At 37.6% G+C, this 20,324-nt stretch overlaps 2 protein-coding genes across 2 annotated transcripts in view; one reads left to right on the top strand and one right to left on the bottom strand.

The window, feature by feature from the left end:
* The window catches only part of dhx29 (DEAH (Asp-Glu-Ala-His) box polypeptide 29), a 155,018-nt gene that overhangs the window by 127,215 nt on the left and 7,479 nt on the right, over positions 1–20,324 (bottom strand). The window lies entirely within an intron of this gene.
* On the top strand, positions 14,041–15,329 carry rxfp3 (relaxin family peptide receptor 3). The gene has a single exon (XM_037692156.1). The coding sequence runs from the start codon at positions 14,100–14,102 to the stop codon at positions 15,327–15,329; it is 1,230 nt and encodes a 409-aa protein (XP_037548084.1). The 5' UTR covers positions 14,041–14,099.

The raw sequence follows: 20,324 nt of genomic DNA, 5'->3' as shown, positions 1-20,324 counted from the left end.
ATACAACTTTATTTATAAAGCACTTTAAAACAACACCGTTGGCCAAAGTGCTGTACACTAACACATACAAGCATAAAAACTATGAACTCGACAAATACCATAAAAGTGATGAACTACCAAATCATAAAACGGCAAACAGTAACAACAATAAAGCAAATAACATAAAACAGTAAAGCCAACAATGTAAGGCTATGAAAAAGCCTTATTAGCTACAGTTTGGGAGTAAAACTTTTCCAAATATATTGGTGGTCAGAAACTTATCATTGAAACGTAACATCAGTCACTTTTCTGAACAGCCAATGCATCTGAGATGGCGTAGTAACCAACTCCTGTATGACACTTCAAAGCTTTGATAATGAGGTCTGCTATGTCCAGTCCATAAAGATCCCTCTTGGTATGGATCTGACTGTCAGCAGTGCACAGAGGCCATTCCTCTACAGTCATGCCAGGTAACCCACCTCCAGTCCCAGAGGACCCCCTATCACTGGCACTTTGATCCAAACATCTGTGAAGATATGATCACTCTTTACCTTGATGGTTACTCATTTCAGCACACCATTCTCAGTGCAGGTGGTGGGATTGTCTGGTTTGATGCCAACCCACAGGACTCTCTCAGATTCCTGTTGGGACCACATACATTGCAATATTTGGAAATGGCAGGCATCCTCGTTACTCTACAACTTGCTGCAAAACACAAAGGTCATGTTGGTCATCTCGCAGTGCTTTTTTCTCCCCTTATATCTTCCACAGGGCGACGTGGTACATTTGGTAGAGCTGCATAAGGTTTTGCAAAGCTAATTGTTTTTTCAAAAACAAAAGTTTATGGCTAATTTTCCAACCAAAAATGGAAGAATCTGTTAGCAGACACAATATGTCTTAGGGCTCACTTGGAATCGGGTAGACCCAAAATAATCAGTTATAGAGACTTGTTCGATGATTATTTTGTGAGAGTTTCAATCCTGTCTAGTGGTTTATGAGGGATATCAATGAGGATTCAGTTTCACATGATTTGATGCATTCCTCTTTTATTCATATGGGTTTTTTTTGCAGTAATTTCTGGCAAATTGCATGATATCAGTTCATAGGCCAACCTATAAAACTTCAAGCCACTGGTGACTTCCATCCTCTCACATCATAGCTTAAGTTTTCCACTTGCACTGTCTCTGGAGTAATGTGGAGAATGAAATGCCAAGACAAACACTGATTAAGGAGATTAAAGTTCATGGTTTTACTGTGTTGTTCAGTTGCTATGGTGCAAGAACACCAGCTGCTCTCCAAAGTGTCTGCCAGTGTGTCATTGTGGACACAACACATAGTTGTCTCCTGTTTAATGAACCCAATCCTGCAGGCAGCAAAGGCTTGCACTGAATCTGAACCTTTGACATGCTTTTGACCTTTTTAGAATCACTGTTTTTCTCTATTTTTGTTTTAATATGTGCAACTTTTTTTGTTTACGGTATATATTACTGCAATACACCGTTACAAATACACTCTCTTTTCAGTCTTTATAACTGGGCCAAATTTGTCTCCATATCTACGGCTGGACCTTTGGTTTACATCAGTGTTTTCTAGACATGTCTGCAGCTCAGTTTTATTTTTAGAAATGTCTTCTTTCTTTACAGTTATACGTAAAAGTTGAAAGGCAGAAGTGTAATTTTGATCACCTCACCCCACCATGTGCTTCAGTTGGCCTCCAGTGGACATTAGAGTGAGACTGGTCTGTAAGATGAACTGAACAGAACCGTCACTCTAAAATAAATCTGCTCCGCCTGTTCCGCTCTGGTATGTGTCCAGACAGGTGGCTCGGACAGCCGTGCAGCAACTTCCAAACATTTGGCACCAAACAACGCACACAGCGCTGCACACCACAGATCAGCAATGGAGGTGCTGTGGGAGTTGTACAAAAGGGGAAAAATAAGTACCAGTATTGTTCCAGCTGGTTTGTGGTTAATTTTTTGTAGTTTCCATCAAGGCCACTGGAGGTCAGGAGAACATCACAGGCTTTATAAAGCTTTTAAAGCGCAAACATTTAGATTTGAATATGGACTGTTGCCAAAGGTTAAAGGGCAATAATGTTTTTGCCTGTGTGCATGTGAGATTGTCTTTCTGTTAGTGAAATATCTTATTAAACACTAGATAACTTCTTTGAAAACACTCAAATTAATCACTGCACATGCATCTACAATTAACTTTGAGTCACAATAGCTGCCTCAACTGAGCCACATTAGCAAACACAAAAATGGATTAAATTATATCCGTCTTTTAAATATTGAGTTAATTTGGTGCGGCAGTAGCTGAGAGTCACTCTCAACACATACAAGCTTTTATTAAACAAGCAAGATCAGATTTTAAAGCTTTGCTGTTAGCTGCTGGAGTCAAATCTGTTAGCCATATTTTGTGTCTCTGGATGGATTCAATTGAAACTTTCGGAAATGTTTCAAGACGGCTGCCACAGATGATTGACAGCAGCCAACACAAAAATGTTTATAACTTAGTCCAGTTTGCAGATATTGTGCTAAAATCTGATCTAGTAGACAAGTCATCCTCAACATACAGTATACTCTGAGCACTAACAGACCTCACAGGATCTCGCATTATATCTTGAGATCACACACAATGTTATTTTCAAGGTTTAGCCAAACAACTACATCCCTTCACATCACAGAATGATACGAGTACAATTTCAAAGTATTCCATTTACTTCAGTACAGTTACTGTGCATTCGGAAAGTATTCACAGCGCTTCACTTTTTCCAGGTTTTATGTTACAGCCTTATTCCATATTGTATTTAATCTCTTTCCTCATCTAGAGTTCACACAGTACCCCATTATGACAATGTGAAAAAATTAGATTTTTGCAAATTTATTAAAATAGGAAACCAAGAAATGACATTTTATGTAAGTATTCACAGCCTTTGCTTAATACTTTGTTGATACACATTTGGCAGCAATTACAGCCTCCAATCTTTTTCATTTTGATGCTTCAAGCTGAGTACACGTATCTTTAGCCAGTTTGTTCCATTCTTCTTTGCGGTACTTCTCAAACTACATCAGGTTGGATGGGAGACGTCTGTGCAGACATTTTCAGATATATCCAGAGATGTTCCATTATATTAAAGTCTGGACTCTGGCTTGGCCCCTCCAGGACATTCACAGAGTGGTCCTGAAGCCCCTCCTTTGAGATGTGGGCCATGTGCTTCGGGTTGTTGTCCTGCTAAAAAATGAACCATCTGAGGTCAAGAGCGCTCTGGAGCAGGGTTTCATCCAGGATGTCTCTACATTGCTGCGTTCACCTTTCCCTGTATCATGATTATTCTTCCAGTTCTCGTTGCTGAAAAACATCCCCATAGCATGATGCAGCCACCACCATGCTTCACTGTAGGGATGGTATTGTCCTGGTGATGAGTTGGGTCTGGTTTCCTCCAAACATGACACATGGCATTCACACCAAAGAGTTCAATCTTTGTCTCAGACCAGAGAATTTAGTTTCTCATGGTCTGAGTCCTTCAGGTGCCTTTTATTAAGGAGTGGCTTTCTTCTGACCACTACCATACAGCCTGATTGGTGGATTGCTCAGAAATGGTTGTCCTCCTGGAAGGTTCTCCTCTCTCCACAGAAAAATAGCTGGTGCTCTGACATAGTGACCATTGGTTTCTTGGTCACCTTCCTGACCAAGGATCTTCTCCCCCAATTGGTCAGTTTAGACGGCTGGCCAGCTCTAAGAAGAGTTCTGTTGGCTCCTAACCATGTCCTAGTGATGGTAGTATGAAACAAAAGCTTCAAAACATGCTTTGAACCCTGCAGTAAAATTACATCGGAGCACTGCTTTGGAGCCTGTTTTGGTGCGGAAAAAGTTACGTGACACATGACATCCAAAACACAAACTGTTTCCTTGTCGGAATGAATCTCTTTGGTTCGCGGTCCAAACAGCTGATTCCCTGACACTGACTCGTCTCGATTCTGACAGGTGACAGGTTGAGACAGTTTTGAATTGAGAGCTTCAACACTATGAAACAGCTCTAAAATGTTTGCAATGTGTTGGAGAGTAGGTGTGTTTTTGCCGTTAGTTTGAATTGAGTAATTGTACAGCCAGCCAGGAAAAGAGGTTGTTTTAACGTGGGAACACTTCATTCTGTTCATGATAAGGTGGTTTTTGCATTTAAATGTCAAAAATGTTATAGTAATGTGCAACAGTGAAGATATTATCTAACCCATTTAACATGTATTTAATATAATTATAGTAAAATGATGTATGTGATTTTAATAATCATATATCAGTATGGGCTCAAATTAAATTATTTATTTACATTAGTGTATTTCTGCCGGTGCAGTGTTTGGTGTGTTCAACTTTTTAATTTTTTTTTAAATTATTTTATTACAAAACTTTAACGGTTTTACAAACAACTGTCTGCCAGGGGTCTATTAGCAGGTACAAAAGTATAGAAAGAACAATTTGGTTATAAAATGGTACAAAGGGTAAAAAATTCTAAAGATACAACACAATATATTTACATGTTATACAGATAAATTCACATTAAGTTTTTCTAGAACTGAGATGGTTTTCGTTGCCTTTTTGTTTTCCAGTCCTTTAACAGTGGTGCTGTATATGTAAAGTTCCTTGCTGAAGTGGTGAATGCTTGACTTGGAGTTTTACCACTTTTTCTTGTGAATGTGGAATTTTCCCAGGAGAAGTAGAAGTTGGGTGAAGTAGATCAAGTCTTTGTCCATATCCTTATTGTTGAAGCATAATATGTCTTTCGCTGTAAGTTGAATTATTTGCCCAGTTTTCTGTAATATGAGTTGTTGTACATCTGTCCAGAATGTCTTTGTGTGATTACATTGATAGAATGAGAAATTGTTTCTATGCATAGTTCACAAAACGTACAAGAGTAGTCAATATCAAGTTTAAATCTTTCCAGTGTTTTTTAACAGGGTATACATTATGATTGATTTTATATGAAACCTCTTTAACTTTATATGTTATGCAACATTTTGCTCCATTCAACCAAACTTGTTTCCACTTAATTTCTCCAAAAGTAGAGGACCAAAACAAAAAAAAAATCTACCAGGATGTAAAGTAATGTTCTGCAGTGTTTGGTGTGTTCAACTGAAGCATCATGATACCTCGTCTATGATTAGACACTTCAGCACCAAACACAGAGATGCTGGAGACGTCATTCCATTGTTATTTTAAGAATAATAAAGACTCTGACGCTGCCACAGTTACACAAGCACAATACCATTGAAACATTTTTATTAAATCTCTTCAATGCACATTTATCAATCTTTATTCAAAAACACGTAAGCATAAATACATTTTCAAACCAAACATAGAAAGTTGATGAATTTAAAAATAATCTGTTTTTTTTTACCACAGTAAAGTAGTTTCTTTAACACTAGTCACTGAAGTTTTTCAGTGTGTGCCACTACAAGCAAAATGCCTAATTTGACAGCAGCATTGCAAATTACCACGAGGTCACTGTAACTGAAGCTTCAACAAATAAACCCATTTTTGAAACAATTGGCCAAACTGGTTCAATGCTTCATAAAAGCTTCATTTGCTCATCACTACCTTGTCCATTTATGAATGATGGAGGCCACTGGGCACACTGGGACCTTCAAAGCAGCATAAGTTTTCTGTATCCTTCCCCAGATATGTCCCTCAACACAATTCTGTCCCGGAGGTCTACAGACAGTTCCTTTGGCTTCATGGTGTTTGCACTCTGACTGTGGGATCTTATGTAGACAGGTGTGTGCATTTCCTAATCAAGTCCAATCGATTGCATTTACCACAGGTGGACTCAATTTACGTTGTAGAAACATCTCAAGGACGATCAATGGAAACAGCATTTGAGCTATATTTGGAGCTTCATGGCAAAGGGTGTGCACATGTGATTTCTTCTATTTTTAATAAACTTGCAAAAATCTCTAATCTTTTTTCACATTGTCGTAATGGGTACAGTATTGTGAGTAGAATTTTGAGGAAAGAGATTAATTTAATAAAAATTGGAATAAGGCTTTAACGGAAGAAAATGTGCAAAAAGTGAAGCGCCCTGAATACTTTCCAGATGCACTGTATGTACTACAAAATAAACAAACAACACAAAATAAGTTCCTTTTAATATGGAGTTTATATTAATCAGGTACGTCACTGATAAAACATTAAAAACTATGCATGATCACATCAGTATGCTGGTTGTACGACTAATTTAACAAAAGAGAACTATAAAAACATATTGCCTTATTTTTTCATCAGCTTTTAACCAACATGCTGCCATTATGTTAACTACTTAATAAAATGCTGAAAATCCTTTTGCAATTAACAACTTACTGAAGTTGAGATAAAATATTAAATCCAGTGCTTGAGGTCTAAATATTCATGTTGCCTCTGGATTTAGCATTTCACTTATTTTCTTTCCTCCTTCATATCTGAGCTCCAGCAGGAAAGCCAATCTAGTTATTACCTTTCTATATTCATATTCATGTGTTTGCTTAGCTTATTTCTTTTTTGCCAGAAGTAGTCATAATAAAGTTTCATTTGAGCTAAATTCCCTTTTAGAAAAAGAGCTTTTAAGAGGTTTAAACGGTATTTGGTGACGATGCATTAGCTAGAAATCTTCCTCATATTGACCCTACTGTCATCTGAAGATAACCTTTGAAAGTCGGAGGATCAGGAACCCATTAGCAGGAGAGCAGGGATGATGGCGAGGATTGTTCCTGCCGCTGAACATTTCCTGGATTTTCCCTCGATGCTGCTGAGAGTCTCCACATGGTGATTTCTGCTGAATGCTTTGAGAATAAAAGCAGAGAGCAAGTATTTGGTTAAAGAACATCTCCCAGGTAGCCCAGGCCTGCTTTTTCTTTGACTTTGATCTTTTCACAAATAGAAAATAAATTCCTGCTTTGCTTACTTTATTGATAATGAATAGAATTCGATATGTGGTGCAGATATGTTTTATTTAAATATAATTCTGATACGAAGGATGACATGTAAATACCACCTTTATACAAAATCCTGCAATTTGCATCTAGTCAGACTGCTATCTTCACATCTCAGCAGACAGGTTCAGTAATTGTATGTTGTAAGAATGAAATGAGAGTAACTCAAGCAGCCAGAAACCTACAGTGAGTCACTCCTCTTACAGCAGTATGAGTTACTCACTGACGGGAGTACCGAAGTAGAAACATCAAATCAAGCAGCACCTACTGATGAGCCAATAGAGCATGCCAGCAGCTCGCTGGGCAGAAATAAGCAGGTGCAAAAGAGTTCAGATCATGAAAAACACCAAGTATCTCGTAAAAAAAAAAAAGCAAACTTTTTAATTTTGCATCCACACCTGAAAGCATGCAATAGATGTGCATGTGTCCAGATCCAAAACTGGCAGACTGTGGGTGTTTTCCTTCATAATGAAACAAAAGACACAAAGATGGGCATGTTTCTTTGACCAACCAACATTTTGTTTCATATGGTTCAGAAAGTCTTCCAATCTGCATCTTTCTCTTGAGAGTCAAAACAATGGCATAAAAAAGTATATTTTTTATATATTTTTAGCAGTAAATGGAAACAGTTGACACAACATTGCACACAGTCATTGGCTTTAGAAACAGGCATGTTTTAATGACATTTGTAAACATCCTGACTCCAAGCAGGTTTCTTAGGGGTGCTGAGACAGCCAAAACCAATCATAACCAGTTGGTCTCTATAAAGTCAATGGTTTGCTAAACATTTTCATGTGTCCTCTAAATACAAATAATGAATCTTCTTCATACACCAAAGTTAGTCATGGAGTTCCCCAGGGCTCAGTGCTTGGACAAATACTCTTTGCCTTATGTATATGCTTCCATTAGGTAAAGTTATTTAACAGCATGGGATACATTTTCATTGTTATGCTGATGATATGCAATTATATTTGTCCATGAAACCCAATGAATCAAATCAGCTACTTAGACTACAAGCATGTCTTAAAGACATAAAAACCTGGATGACCCTTAATTGTCTGCTTTTGAACACAGACAAGACAGAGGTTTCAGTTTTAGGACATGAGCATTTTAGAAATACATTTTTCAGTCTTTCGCCCTCTATTAATCTGGCCTCCAGCTCTAATGTTAAAAATATTGGTGCTATTTTTGATCAGGACATGTTTTTTATCCCCCACATTAAAAACATTACTACAACTGCTTTCTTTCACCTGCGTAATATCACTAAAATTAGAAACATCTTTTCTAAAAATGATGCAGAAAAACTGGTTCATTTGTCATGTCTAGACTGGACTATTGCAATGGTTTAGTATCTGGGTGTCCAAATACTTCTTTAAAACGTTCAGTTAATCCAATGTTGCTGCCAGAGTCTTAACTGGAATTAGCAGAATAGATCATATCTCTCCAGTTTTAGCTTCTCTCCATTGGCTCCCTGTCAAATCCAGAATTGAATTAAAAAAATCTTACTTTTAACCTACAACACTCTCAACAACCTAGCTCCATTTTATATTTGAGATCTTATTGGATCTTATTGTTCCATATTTTCCTAACAGAGCACTTCACTCTCAGACTGCAGGTTTACTTGTGGTTCCTAGAGTTTCGAAAAGCAGAATGGGAGGAAGATCTTTCAGTTATCAGGCTCCTCTCTTGTGAAACCAACTTCCAGTTTCTGTCCATGAGGCTGACACATTGTCCAGTTTTAAGACTGGGCTTAAGACTTTCGTTTTTGATAAATCCTATAGTTAGGGTTGGCTTGGGTTTCCTGAGCTGTCCCTTAGTTATGTTGCTATAAGTACAAACTGACCAGATTTCTTTGCTCTGCTGCTGTCTTTACTTACTCTGCTCACCCTGTTTTGTATTTGTAATTATTTTTTATCATTGACATGTATTTTTGTCTTTCAGGTACACCTGCACATCTGGACCTGCCCTTCTGTGTTCGTCTGTTTCTCCTTCCTGTCCTCTCAAACCAGCAGCAAAGCAGATGGACGCTTGTCCTGAGCCTGGCTCTGCTGGAGGTTTCTTCCTTTTAAAAAAGTTGTTTTTTTCTTTCCACTGTTGCCACTGCGCTTGCTCAGGATGGGAGACAGCGACGAAATGAAGATTCAACGAGTCTGCTGGCTCCCTTAGAGAACTTTACTATTTTGTTTTAAATAAATGTGAATGTTTCTGTAAAGTGCCCTGAGACAACTTTGTTTGAACTGGCGCTATATAAATAAACTGAATTGAATTGAATTTAAAGTTAAGCCTAATATTCTCTTTGAATGAAAATGTTAAAGGTGACCAGATCGTCAAAGGGAACAACACAAGACGTATTTCTTTCATACTCACGTACATCTCCTTGGCAAATACTACTTCATCGTTTCTTTTTCTAAGTTTTTGTTTAAAGGAAAAATGCTGCTGTTTTCTCCTCCTAAAGGTTGTCATTCAGGGAGATTCTGGAGCTTTTCTTCTGCTCAAGGAGTTCAAGTACAGCTGCATAAAGCAATGGTTCAGCTTTTTTTATATATTTTTTTTTAAGTGGGCTTCTGTGGAAAGGTTATGAACAATTAATGGGGCTATAGTTCTTTCAACAACCTCAGTTTATTTAAGTTTATTAAGTCAGATTTATTCAAAATGAACAAAGCATATTTTCAGGTTCATGGCTTTTGAAACTACATTTTGGTAAATCATTCTGATTTTAACAGAGTCTGAGTTTCTTTATTGTCATTCATCATATATCATATATTTAACATATCATCCTGATTTTATGAGAGAGATTACATAATTTCTCGGGATAGTTCTTAGGAAATTGGTTTGAATCCTAGTTTTAACGTATTCTAATGAGGATTTCTTGACATTTTTAAAGGAGGAAACATCAAGGCACATTTGGATATTGGGCTTTCACATGCGACATTGAAAATGGCTTCTCTAGTATATAGATGATATTTATTCATCATATATTTATTAAGACATTTTATTTAAAAAAAAAAAAAGAAAGAAGAAGATGTTTATTTTTTAAAAATCCAATTACTGCAAATTTTTCTACCAATGCTGCCTAATCCTTGGTTTGGAGCGATGGGTCACATTTTTTCCAAACTGAGTTCATCTAAAGATTTATCTGCAACAGGTAAGCTACTAACTGTTTATTACCTTCGCTCAAAACACCAGAAGTTTTCCTCAAAAAAACTTAACTATCCCTTTAAGTTCCAGTAAACTCTCCAGCTCACACTCCATCACTATTTTGTTGTAAAGGCTGTTTCCTCTTCACTTTTTCATAGATATCGTGACGCTTTCACGCACAGTGTTGTTTTTAATTGAAACAATTCTTTCCTTCATTAGTAAAATGATCCTCATGCCACTTGCTGCACATTACAAGCCTGAAGCTGAATCCTCCGCTGCACTTATACTGATGTTTTTCTTTTAAATTTGCTGCTTTGTAACAACCTAATTACACTCATTACAACCAAATGTGTGTGTTAACTGCACTCACATGTGCCTCGTCTTAGTTTGCAAACTTCATTAGCTTTAAAAGTTAGAGGGCCTTATTGATGGTGATTGTAGGGACATGCTTTAAAGAGTTGGGCTTTAATAAAGCATCATTATTGTAAGCAAGCCTTGAGAACAATAGGGAGGTGTGTGACCTCAGCAACAGCAAAATAAAATAAAATAAATAATTTTTAAAAAGTATTTTTGTTGTTTTAGTGTTTTCTCACTAAACAATTTGATGCATGAATAAATCTGACCTGGGTTTTTCACATTCCTATAGTTGGAGGTGAGATAAGTAAAAAATAAAATGTCATAGTCTTTTCCCTTGAGTTCTAAAAGTTTTTAATTTTTTTGTTAAATTTGCAAACATTTCTTTAAAATGCTTGCAATAAAAATCTACTAATTTAAAAAAAAAAATTAAGGATTCTGCATAGAAAGGCTCCTGAGCTCTTCTGTGGTGCAAACCATTCTTCCATCAGTTAGAGAAGCAGAGCGGAAAAATCTGACTTCAGCGTTTTAAACAAGCCAAAAGTTCGGCTCATCAAAGCTTATCATCATTGGACTTTCTTGTTGCCATGGCAGCTGCATCTTTCTACCAATATACCCTCTCACTGTGAATAGACATGATGAAGGTTTGCTTGATTTTTCTTTGTAGGTTTTATCTTGAAAGGTTCTAAAGAAATGTATTTTTACTTAATTTTACTTTGTGCACTTTCATTCAGATTAGGGAAGCCACAGTCTGCAGCTTTCGACTGTTGTTTCTAAATAAAAGTTCATATAAAAAGTTTTAATAGTTCACTGCTTTTTTTTTTTTTCTAAAGCAAACTAGTTTACAAAAACATGTTGAGGTGAGCTGCACAAGGAAGTGCCGTGTTTTTCTTAAACACGTTTAACAATAGAGATATTCTGGACACAAAAATATACAGTATATGTGCTGCGCACATCTGTGTATCTGTGGATTTTTACTGACTTTGAAGCAACATTAAATTCTAATAAAGCAAAACACCAACAAACAAACAAACAAACAAAAACTTCAGTTTAAGTCACAGTTTAGTTTGATAAAATGTTGCATGAATTGATTTTATTAGATTTCCAACAAGCTGTCAGATTTACTGCTAAAAAATGTCTACAACCAAATCTGCCACAGCTCAGACTTTCAGATGAAAATGGTTATATTGTTTAAATTATGGAGATAAAAATGGCTCAAACACTATCCTAAATATATTAAATAAATCACATTATTATGTAATGAAAAAAGGGTTGGCTAATATGGTTATTAATTCCTCTATAAACACTTTGTTAATCATGAATAACTGCTTATTATGCATTAATTAAGGGTGACAAAGGGACAAAACTGACCAGTTTCTTGCCAAACAGTGAGTCAAATCTGTTCATCTATATATTTCATCTAGAGTTGTTATATTAAACATTTCAGATTAAGTTACTACCTTGTAAGCACAATAAGCATTTGTAAACCTATTTCTTTAGCATAAAATATTGTACTTTATCACTGCATTATAAATATCTACAACTAATTTTATATCCTAAAAACATTAGGTTTATAAATGCTTATTGTGCTCACAAGGTAGTAACTTAGTCTGAAATGTTTAATAGAACAACTCTAGTTGAAATATAAAGATGAACAGATTTGTTTCACTATCTGGCAAGAAACTGGTTAGTTTTGTCTCTGTCACCATTAATTAATGCATAATAAGCAGTTATTAATGATTTATAAAGTGTTTATAGAGGAATTAATAATGTATATACTAACTATTTATTAGCCGTCTATAAGAGGAGTCTTATTGTGAAGTGGTACCAAAAAAAGATACTTAAAACAAGAATACCAATCATTTAGTACATTAGGGATGAACAATGTGTCAAAAAATTTGACATTGCAAAATCTGTTTGGACTAAAATAAATCATGTCAAATGTGTTCATGCTCTTTATGTCAATAATATATTTATTAGCCAATGCCCTGATGTGACTGAGATGAAATGAAAGAGATGCTGAAACATGCAGAGTTGTGAACATCGTCATGATTTTTACAGCTGATATTAATTTATTACAACATTCAACAAAGTCATGCTTTTATGAAACCAAGCAGACGTAATTTTAAAACATAATGTTCCACATGCATCAATGTCAAAACAACCCGCACAGCAAATGTAATATAAATGTTGTATCTGTGCTTTTTGTGATTTAATTTCTGTCATTTAGATTCTGTTTTCCTGTTCAGTTCTGATGGTTTGTGTTTATTTTTTATTCTTGTGCCATCTCATTCACCCTCAGTAAGCACCCACAGTCAGCCCGCCACCCTCACCTGTCCCCATTCAGTTTTTGCAGACTGCTCTTTATGACAAATGAGTTCCTTTAACTATTAAGACTTGGATGCTTTTGGAAGAAAGCGTTGTCTGGTTGATTTAATCTAAGATGCGTATTAACTGGATGCACAATATTGGATTTTTGGCCAATATGCTGATATTTTAAAACTTTTTTGGCCGATAACCGATATCAGTACCGATCCCCCCCCCCCACCACCACCACACACACACACAGAGAATACATAGACTCTGCTGTGAAATTAAAATTATTCTGCATGGTCTTTGTCAGTTTCACCTGCTACCAAATGCAATTGCCAAAACGGGGGCTGTAAATTGTGTAACAATTCAACTTGGATTATGTTTAATGACAAATTTATCCATAATATTTACTCTCTCTAACACAATGGCAACACTTGAACAGTGCAAATTTGTACATTTTTACAAATCTAACCAACAGTGTGCATGATGTCATAACGTTTTGCTGGCGCTGCAGACATCCTTGTCACCGGGTTCTTATACAAAAACAGCACCTTTTATATCGGTGAGTTATTTTGATGGAATGACATAAATGTCCGATATTTAACTTTATCACTAATATCAACCGATACCGATACCATGCCGATAATATTGTGCATCCCTAGTATTAACCACACCTGCACTGCAAGATATGGAAAACAGCTTCAGCAGATTGTTAAAATAAACAAATAAATAAATAAATAAATAGGTTCACTCAGGAATATATGAAAAAAACAAAAACATAATTGGGACTCAGTTGGGTGATGTTGCCCAGCTGGTTAAATAAGCAATTGACAACAATGATGTTTTATTTATCCCTTTCACCTTTCATTTAACCTGTGTGACATAACATATGCGTGCATGTGTGCGCGCGCACGACAATTGCTAGCAGTGATGGGAGGAGGGAGCCAGGGAGAAGAGACTCTGGCTCGTTAAACGGTGACAGTTCAACAGAAATTGTTTGATAAATGTCTCTTTGGTTTCCTGCTGCTTTCCTCCGGGCGCAGTGAGTTTGGACGCGGGGTTCGGTTCCCTCGTGCCGCCTGATCAGAACCACGGAGAGCTCCGGAGCGCTGCGTCAGGACGCGTCCTCGTGTTGGAGAGCCTCAGACACATGGGAAAACATCTGAGCCGCATCAAGACAACCTGATGGTCATCTCATGCACGTTCTCTCCTCTTTTGTGTTATTCTAATTTCACGTGGAGTTTTTGGCGCATGAGACCAGAACCGAGGATTCTTTCTTTTTCTTCTCCTCTAAACACTGAGTCGGATCAGGACATGACTTTGCTAAACATTTTTGGAGGATAAAAGGCAAATAAAATGTCTGGAGAATTTATAGACACTAACGAGGAAAGCACCTTTAGGTGGGTCCTCAACTTCAGCTGCGCGTTCAACGCCACCAACTGCTCGCGCCGGGAGTCCCGCATGTGGGACTTTGGCAGAACGGATTCCGGGGGAGACGGTGCAGCTGTGGTGAGGATTACCATCTCTTTCATCTACTCCCTGGTCTGCGCGCTGGGTCTGGTCGGGAACCTCCTGGTCTTGTACCTGATGAAGTCCAAACAGGTGTGGAGGAAATCCTCCATCAACATGTTTGTGACCAGCCTGGCGGTGACGGACTTCCAGTTCGTGCTGACCCTGCCGTTCTGGGCGGTGGAGAACGCGCTGGACTTCACCTGGCCCTTCGGCAAAGCCATGTGCAAGATAGTCTCCTACGTGACAGCCATGAACATGTACGCCAGCGTGTTTTTCCTCACGGCCATGAGCGTGGCGAGGTACTGTTCCCTCGCCTCTGCGCTCAAGGGCATGCGGCGGCGCGCGCACTGCTGTTCGGCGCGCGGCGTCTCCATCCTCATCTGGTTCGCCGCGGTCTCCGCCGCCCTGCCGCACGCGGTTTTCTCCACCACCGCCTCTGTGTCCAACGAGGACCTGTGCCTGGTGAAGTTCCCTGACGCCAACGGAACCGCGCAGCTTTGGCACGGCCTCTACCACTCCCAGAAAGTGCTGCTGGGCTTTCTGGTGCCGCTGGGCGTCATCTCGGCGTGCTACCTGCTGCTGCTCCGCTTCATCACCTCCAAGAACATCAACACCTCCAGCGCCAAGCGGCGCGCCAAGGTCACCAAGTCCGTCACCATCGTGGTGCTGTCCTTTTTCCTCTGCTGGCTGCCCAACCAGGCGCTGACCGCCTGGGGCATCCTGGTCAAACTCAACGCGGTCCACTTCACCTATGAGTATTACACCATGCAGGTGTACGTGTTCCCCGTGTCCGTGTGCCTGGCGCACTCCAACAGCTGCCTGAACCCCATCCTCTACTGCCTGATGCGGCGGGAGTTCAGGAAGGCGCTGAAGAACCTCTTCTGGCGCATGACCTCCCCCTCATTGACCACCATCAGACCGATCACAGCCACCACCAAGCCGGAGATGGAAGAGGGCCACGCGCTGATGGCGAGGGGCGCAGCCCCGGCGCCCGCGGTGCTGTTCTTCCCCCCGGGGGCTGTGATCTACAACGACCTGCAGCAGAACAGCTCGGAGATTCCTGGCACGTGTTGAGCTGTGCGCTTCTTCCTCTGCACGCAGCGTCAACAAGTCCACTCTCTGGTTTTAGTTTTAGTTTGTTCACATAAACTCTCATCAAACCTGTGTACAAAACATAAACATGCTGTGAAAAAATGTTGGCCATGCCTGTTAGTGTCACTGTGACACCTGCTGTTTTTATTTATTGTTGTTGTTTTGTTCAGAGCAGGGGTCTCCAAGCTGTGGTTCAGGGGCCACATCTGTCTGTAGCTGTGACCCAAAACAACATGAAAATGAGTCATGCTATACTTTGTTTGAACTTAAAGGTAAACAGAAGTTTTGCTTATGCAGTAAGGGATTAAAATTTGATTAAATTAACAAACCAAAGACAAAATGCTGTTTGCTGATTCATTATAACTTTTAGCCACAAATTGTATGTCTTAAAATCTGAAATGCATGAAAAGAATTAAACAATCTAAATATATTTGTGGCATCAGGAACAAAAATGAAAGTGCAGTTTTGCACACAGATTGCTGCAACACGAGTCATCAAACATGATGTTATGTATAATAAACATACGTTTGTATTTGATGGAGTGATGTGTTGCACTGGAGTTTTTATCCAATGGCTAATTTGTGATTTTGTCCCACACATTCTGTATAAAAGGGCAATATTAGGTCTCAATATTACGTATATATTGATATATTATCAATATATATTGATAATATATAATATAATTATAATATATATATAATATTATTAATAATACTATATAAATATATATATATATATATATACATAATATATATTATTTATAATAATATGTTCAATATTAGGTTCCAGGTCTCTCTTGTAAATGAGTCCATGATGCTCAATGGGATTAACCTGTATAAATAAAGGTTGAATTAAGCATATTTATTGAATCATCAAATTCTTGAAGTTAATGCATGTTTTTGTCAACACGAACGTAATAAGACACATCGAACAAAATGAACTTGATTATTTCAAAGTTAAACACTTATAACATTTTCTCAACAAGAGCAAAAGGGATAAGTACAAATTTTATTAAACTTTTCGTATTAGTTAGATGTGTTTTTTTTATTCTGACATGTAAATGTCAGTAGTTTTATTTCATATTATAAGAAACTTTTTTAATTTACATTTCAACGATGAGTTGACTTTAGGCTTCGAGTCAGTTGTGGAGCTCGGAAACCAATTTTATTTTGTAGAAATTGCGGCAGAAATGTCTCTGGACTGTTCAGACAGACCTCTGGCTCAGAATGACATTTATGGTCAGGATTTAATCTGCCAGATTAAAACAAATAAATTACACCTCAAAGACAAATGTTGACCCTAAAAAAAGAGTTTGAGGATTGCAAAATGAGCTTTGTGACAAAAAATGAAAACAAATTCACATTTGTTAGTATTTAATAAAGAAGTCATTCTAATTATGAGCAGCTGCCCCGTTTTATTGCTTCCTCAACACTTTACAGATTCTCTCATTGACTTTTGAACATGAACGTTTCAGCAAACAAAGAATAAAATCAGAACCACACCACCAAAGTACAAAAACAAGAAAATACCACAAACGTTGCTTCAATTTGTTCCACTAAAGTGAAAACAATGTGGATTATGTCGGATTTATTACAATAAAATCAGTGTAATCTTTTATACACGTTTAAAATCAGTTGGATTTCTTAACTGTAGAAGTGATTTATCACACTCCTGTTTGATTTCTTCACATATTTTTGCCAAAAGGCATCGATGACCTTTAATAAACCTCAGTCAACTTCATAATCTACAAATATCAAGTTAAAGACAAACTTGATTATACATCAAGCAACCATGTTCCAATTATTATTGCTTATTTTAAGATGACTAATGAAGCACCACGATTGCTGCTTAATTTCAGAAGTGAGTGTTCTGAAACTGATTTGGCCCAAAACTTTGAATTATTTCCCCTCCAACCAGTGAGACAAAGCCAAGTGGAAACATAAATAAATGTCATTTAAGACTAATAGATGTCCTGCAGACTCAACAAGCCTTCTCTAACAAACAGCTCATGTGTTACTTAATCAGGCAGCTAAAAGCAAAAAAAAACCTTATCTTTAAACACGGAAACCAGCTAATCTGATTAGTAGTAAATATCTGGAGGGTCACAGGACCTGGCTAATAAATCTGCATAACAGGGCAATCTGTCATGTGGGTGTTGAATGCAGCACCGTCAGTCAGTCTAATGCATTTTATTTGTGGGTAAAACCCCCTTGGACGGATAAAAATGACTTAAATCAAAATCTGGATTAAAAATTTAAATGCAACTGAGTATTCCCCAGGATATTAGGCAGTATTCAACCCTGCGGTGCTGATGAGGACGCTTTGATTTGTCATGAATGTCTGGAAACAGGAAACACTGACAATTATCTGGATATTCTGCTTCACGGGGGAGGGGGGTGTTGCAGATTAATGACATTAAACCCTAAAAGTCTGTGATGAGTGGCCACAGAGAACTCAGAAGCTGCAGTTGTCAGCGTCTCAGTGGGTTTTAACAAGTTGTCAGAGGTGGAAACGAGCTTTGTGAAGAAGATCAGGAGCTCACTCACTTTTCAAAGCCTGCAGACACAGACGGTACAGTATAATGAAGGGCAATGAGGACAACTCCACTGTGATGGTAAATGAGGAGAATCCAGGCCGGTAACTCACAACAGCCACATAATTTTTCTTTCTGTCTTCTGTATAACATTTTCAGTATGAAATTAAATGGCCGTATTTTTCGGACTATAAGGAGCACTTAAAACCCTTTAAAGGGATCCATGACGAGTTGTAACAATAGACTTTATTTGAGAAATATTTATTTTAGATGTAAAAACAATACAGCAAAAATATTGTAGTCTGTTTAGCTTTTACAAGTTTCAATAAAATACTGTCACACGGACGCCGCCATGTTTTTTACGCTGCAGTGCATTCTGGGTAAATGACATATGCTAGGTTCTGTAGCTCCGTCCAGTTTTTTTTTTTAACCATATTACACTAAAATTTGCACTATTTTCAAAATTTAACCTAATATGAAATATACAGACTTTAACCTTAACCATATTGATTCATATGTGGTAAATCTTTAACAAAATTTCAAAACAAAAACTCTTCTGAACTGTAATTTATAAACCATAAATTGTATAATTTAGAACTGGCTCCAGGCGATGTCTCATCTGGCCTCTCTTCAACCTGTTAAAAAGACAAATTACATACAGTTTTTTGTATAACTTTATATAAGTTTTAGTATAATATGAGAAAAAACAGTTACCTTTGAGCTGCAGCTTGTAGCATTAATCAGAGCATCTCCCACTTTATTCGTTCTTGGCGAAGTTGTGGTGCTGCTTTATCGCTAAAAGCTCCGTAAAGGAATAACGTACTCTAGCGTATTAAAAATAAGCTTCAACCCCTCACCTTCCACTGAGCTGTCTGGTCATAAATCTTTGTGATATAGCAGGAGATGGAGTGGGAAATTTTTGCAGCCCTGCTTTGGGAATTAGCTGGAAGTTTGTTGCAGAGTTCGCTGGTCGGCTGCTTCGCTTTTCACCTTCCGCACATTTGGTCGTATTTTCGAAATACAGTTGCGCATTTTATTTTACACTTCTTGCAAAGAACCGTGCCCTTGTCAAGTTATGTCTTCCCCGTACATTGTAGGATCTGAAATGACTTTACACTAACTTTTAACGACGAAGGAGCAGGTTGAATCATGCTGTCCTCCCCTCCGTGTTAAGCAAACTCCATTCGGATAAAGGGAGCTGGCTAAATAGTTTGCTGTATGGTGGCCTACAAGGCCAAATTCTACAGTGGACACGTAATGCTCGGGAGTAGGAGCGGGGAAAAATACAAACTTAAAAGCATTTTAAAATCGATTTATGGGCCTTTAGAATCGATTCAGAATCGCCAACACTAAGAATCTAGATTCTTTAAAGAATCCTTTTTTTTTTTTTCTGACTGCACCCGCAGTGATGTTAGCCTTCCTGTGTTTACTCTCTAGATTCCAGTACAGAAGGGGCCTACAGTAACTACATCATCAACCCAGCATGCATTGTGCAGGTGAAAAAATGGCGACCTCTATGGGTGAAAAATATAACAAAGGCTATAACATTTTTTAAGTAATTATAAGTTTTTACATATCACAAACAGCAGTCTTTAAGTTAATAAGAAAATTACAACATATTTAGGTCAGCATGTTCAACTAATCCCGTTAAGTTTCCTATTAATTGTCAGTGAGCCTTATAATCAGGTGCACCTTATGTATTAATTCTGGTTGTACTTACTGACCTCGAACCAGTTTTATATGGTTATTGTGAATGAGTTGAATAAAGTTTGACTTATCTAACAGTTTTATTTTGCTTTATGCACCTTATGTATGAAAAAAGACCTGTTCGTTGATATTGCGCCTCATAATCTGGTGGGCCTTATAGTCTGAAAAATACAGTACATAGTCTACTTTATAGTGTGCTGAAGTTACTCTGATTATACTTTTGAAAGTTAAAAAAAAGCCGTCTAGACATTTTAAAAAGGATAAAGTGCTCTCCCTCTTTGTGTTTCAGAATTTCAACAACCTTCTTTAAACCAGTTAAAACTTAACGTTTAATCAATAGTGAAGCATTAATGTGTTTTACCTGAGAATTTAAGCTGCATTGCTCTCAGGAAACAAACGATGAAACAGGAACCTTGAAAGTCTTTAAAAACAAAATTAACTCCACTTGTTTTTAAACTTTAGTTTTGATTACTATCTGACAAAAAAGCCAGTTAACATACATATATATTTAAAAATTCTCATTATGCCACATGAAAATAAAGAGAACAAAAGAAAATTTGACGACTTTTAAAACACAACCTTCCAAAGGCAACAGATGTACTTTTTTATGGCACCTGACTTTTATTGTAGTCTAAACAAACAAAGATGAGCATTAAGTTAATCTTTCGGGAAATTAAGGTCTGTTTCAGTTTGCAGCTTGTTTGTTAATAATGCAGAGTTGATCTCACTGAACACAA

Source organism: Nematolebias whitei, chromosome 18 (assembly GCF_014905685.2).
Source record: "Nematolebias whitei isolate Nwh7 chromosome 18, NemWhi1, whole genome shotgun sequence".
Lineage (NCBI taxonomy): Eukaryota > Metazoa > Chordata > Actinopteri > Cyprinodontiformes > Rivulidae > Nematolebias > Nematolebias whitei.
Note: the sequence above shows the minus strand (reverse complement) of the source record. Positions and strands in the feature narration are given on the sequence as shown.

Bases quoted from the DNA above. Each gene is read 5' to 3' on its own strand.
- rxfp3 (XM_037692156.1), top strand. From the start codon at position 14,100: ATGTCTGGAGAATTTATAGACACTAACGAGGAAAGCACCTTTAGGTGG.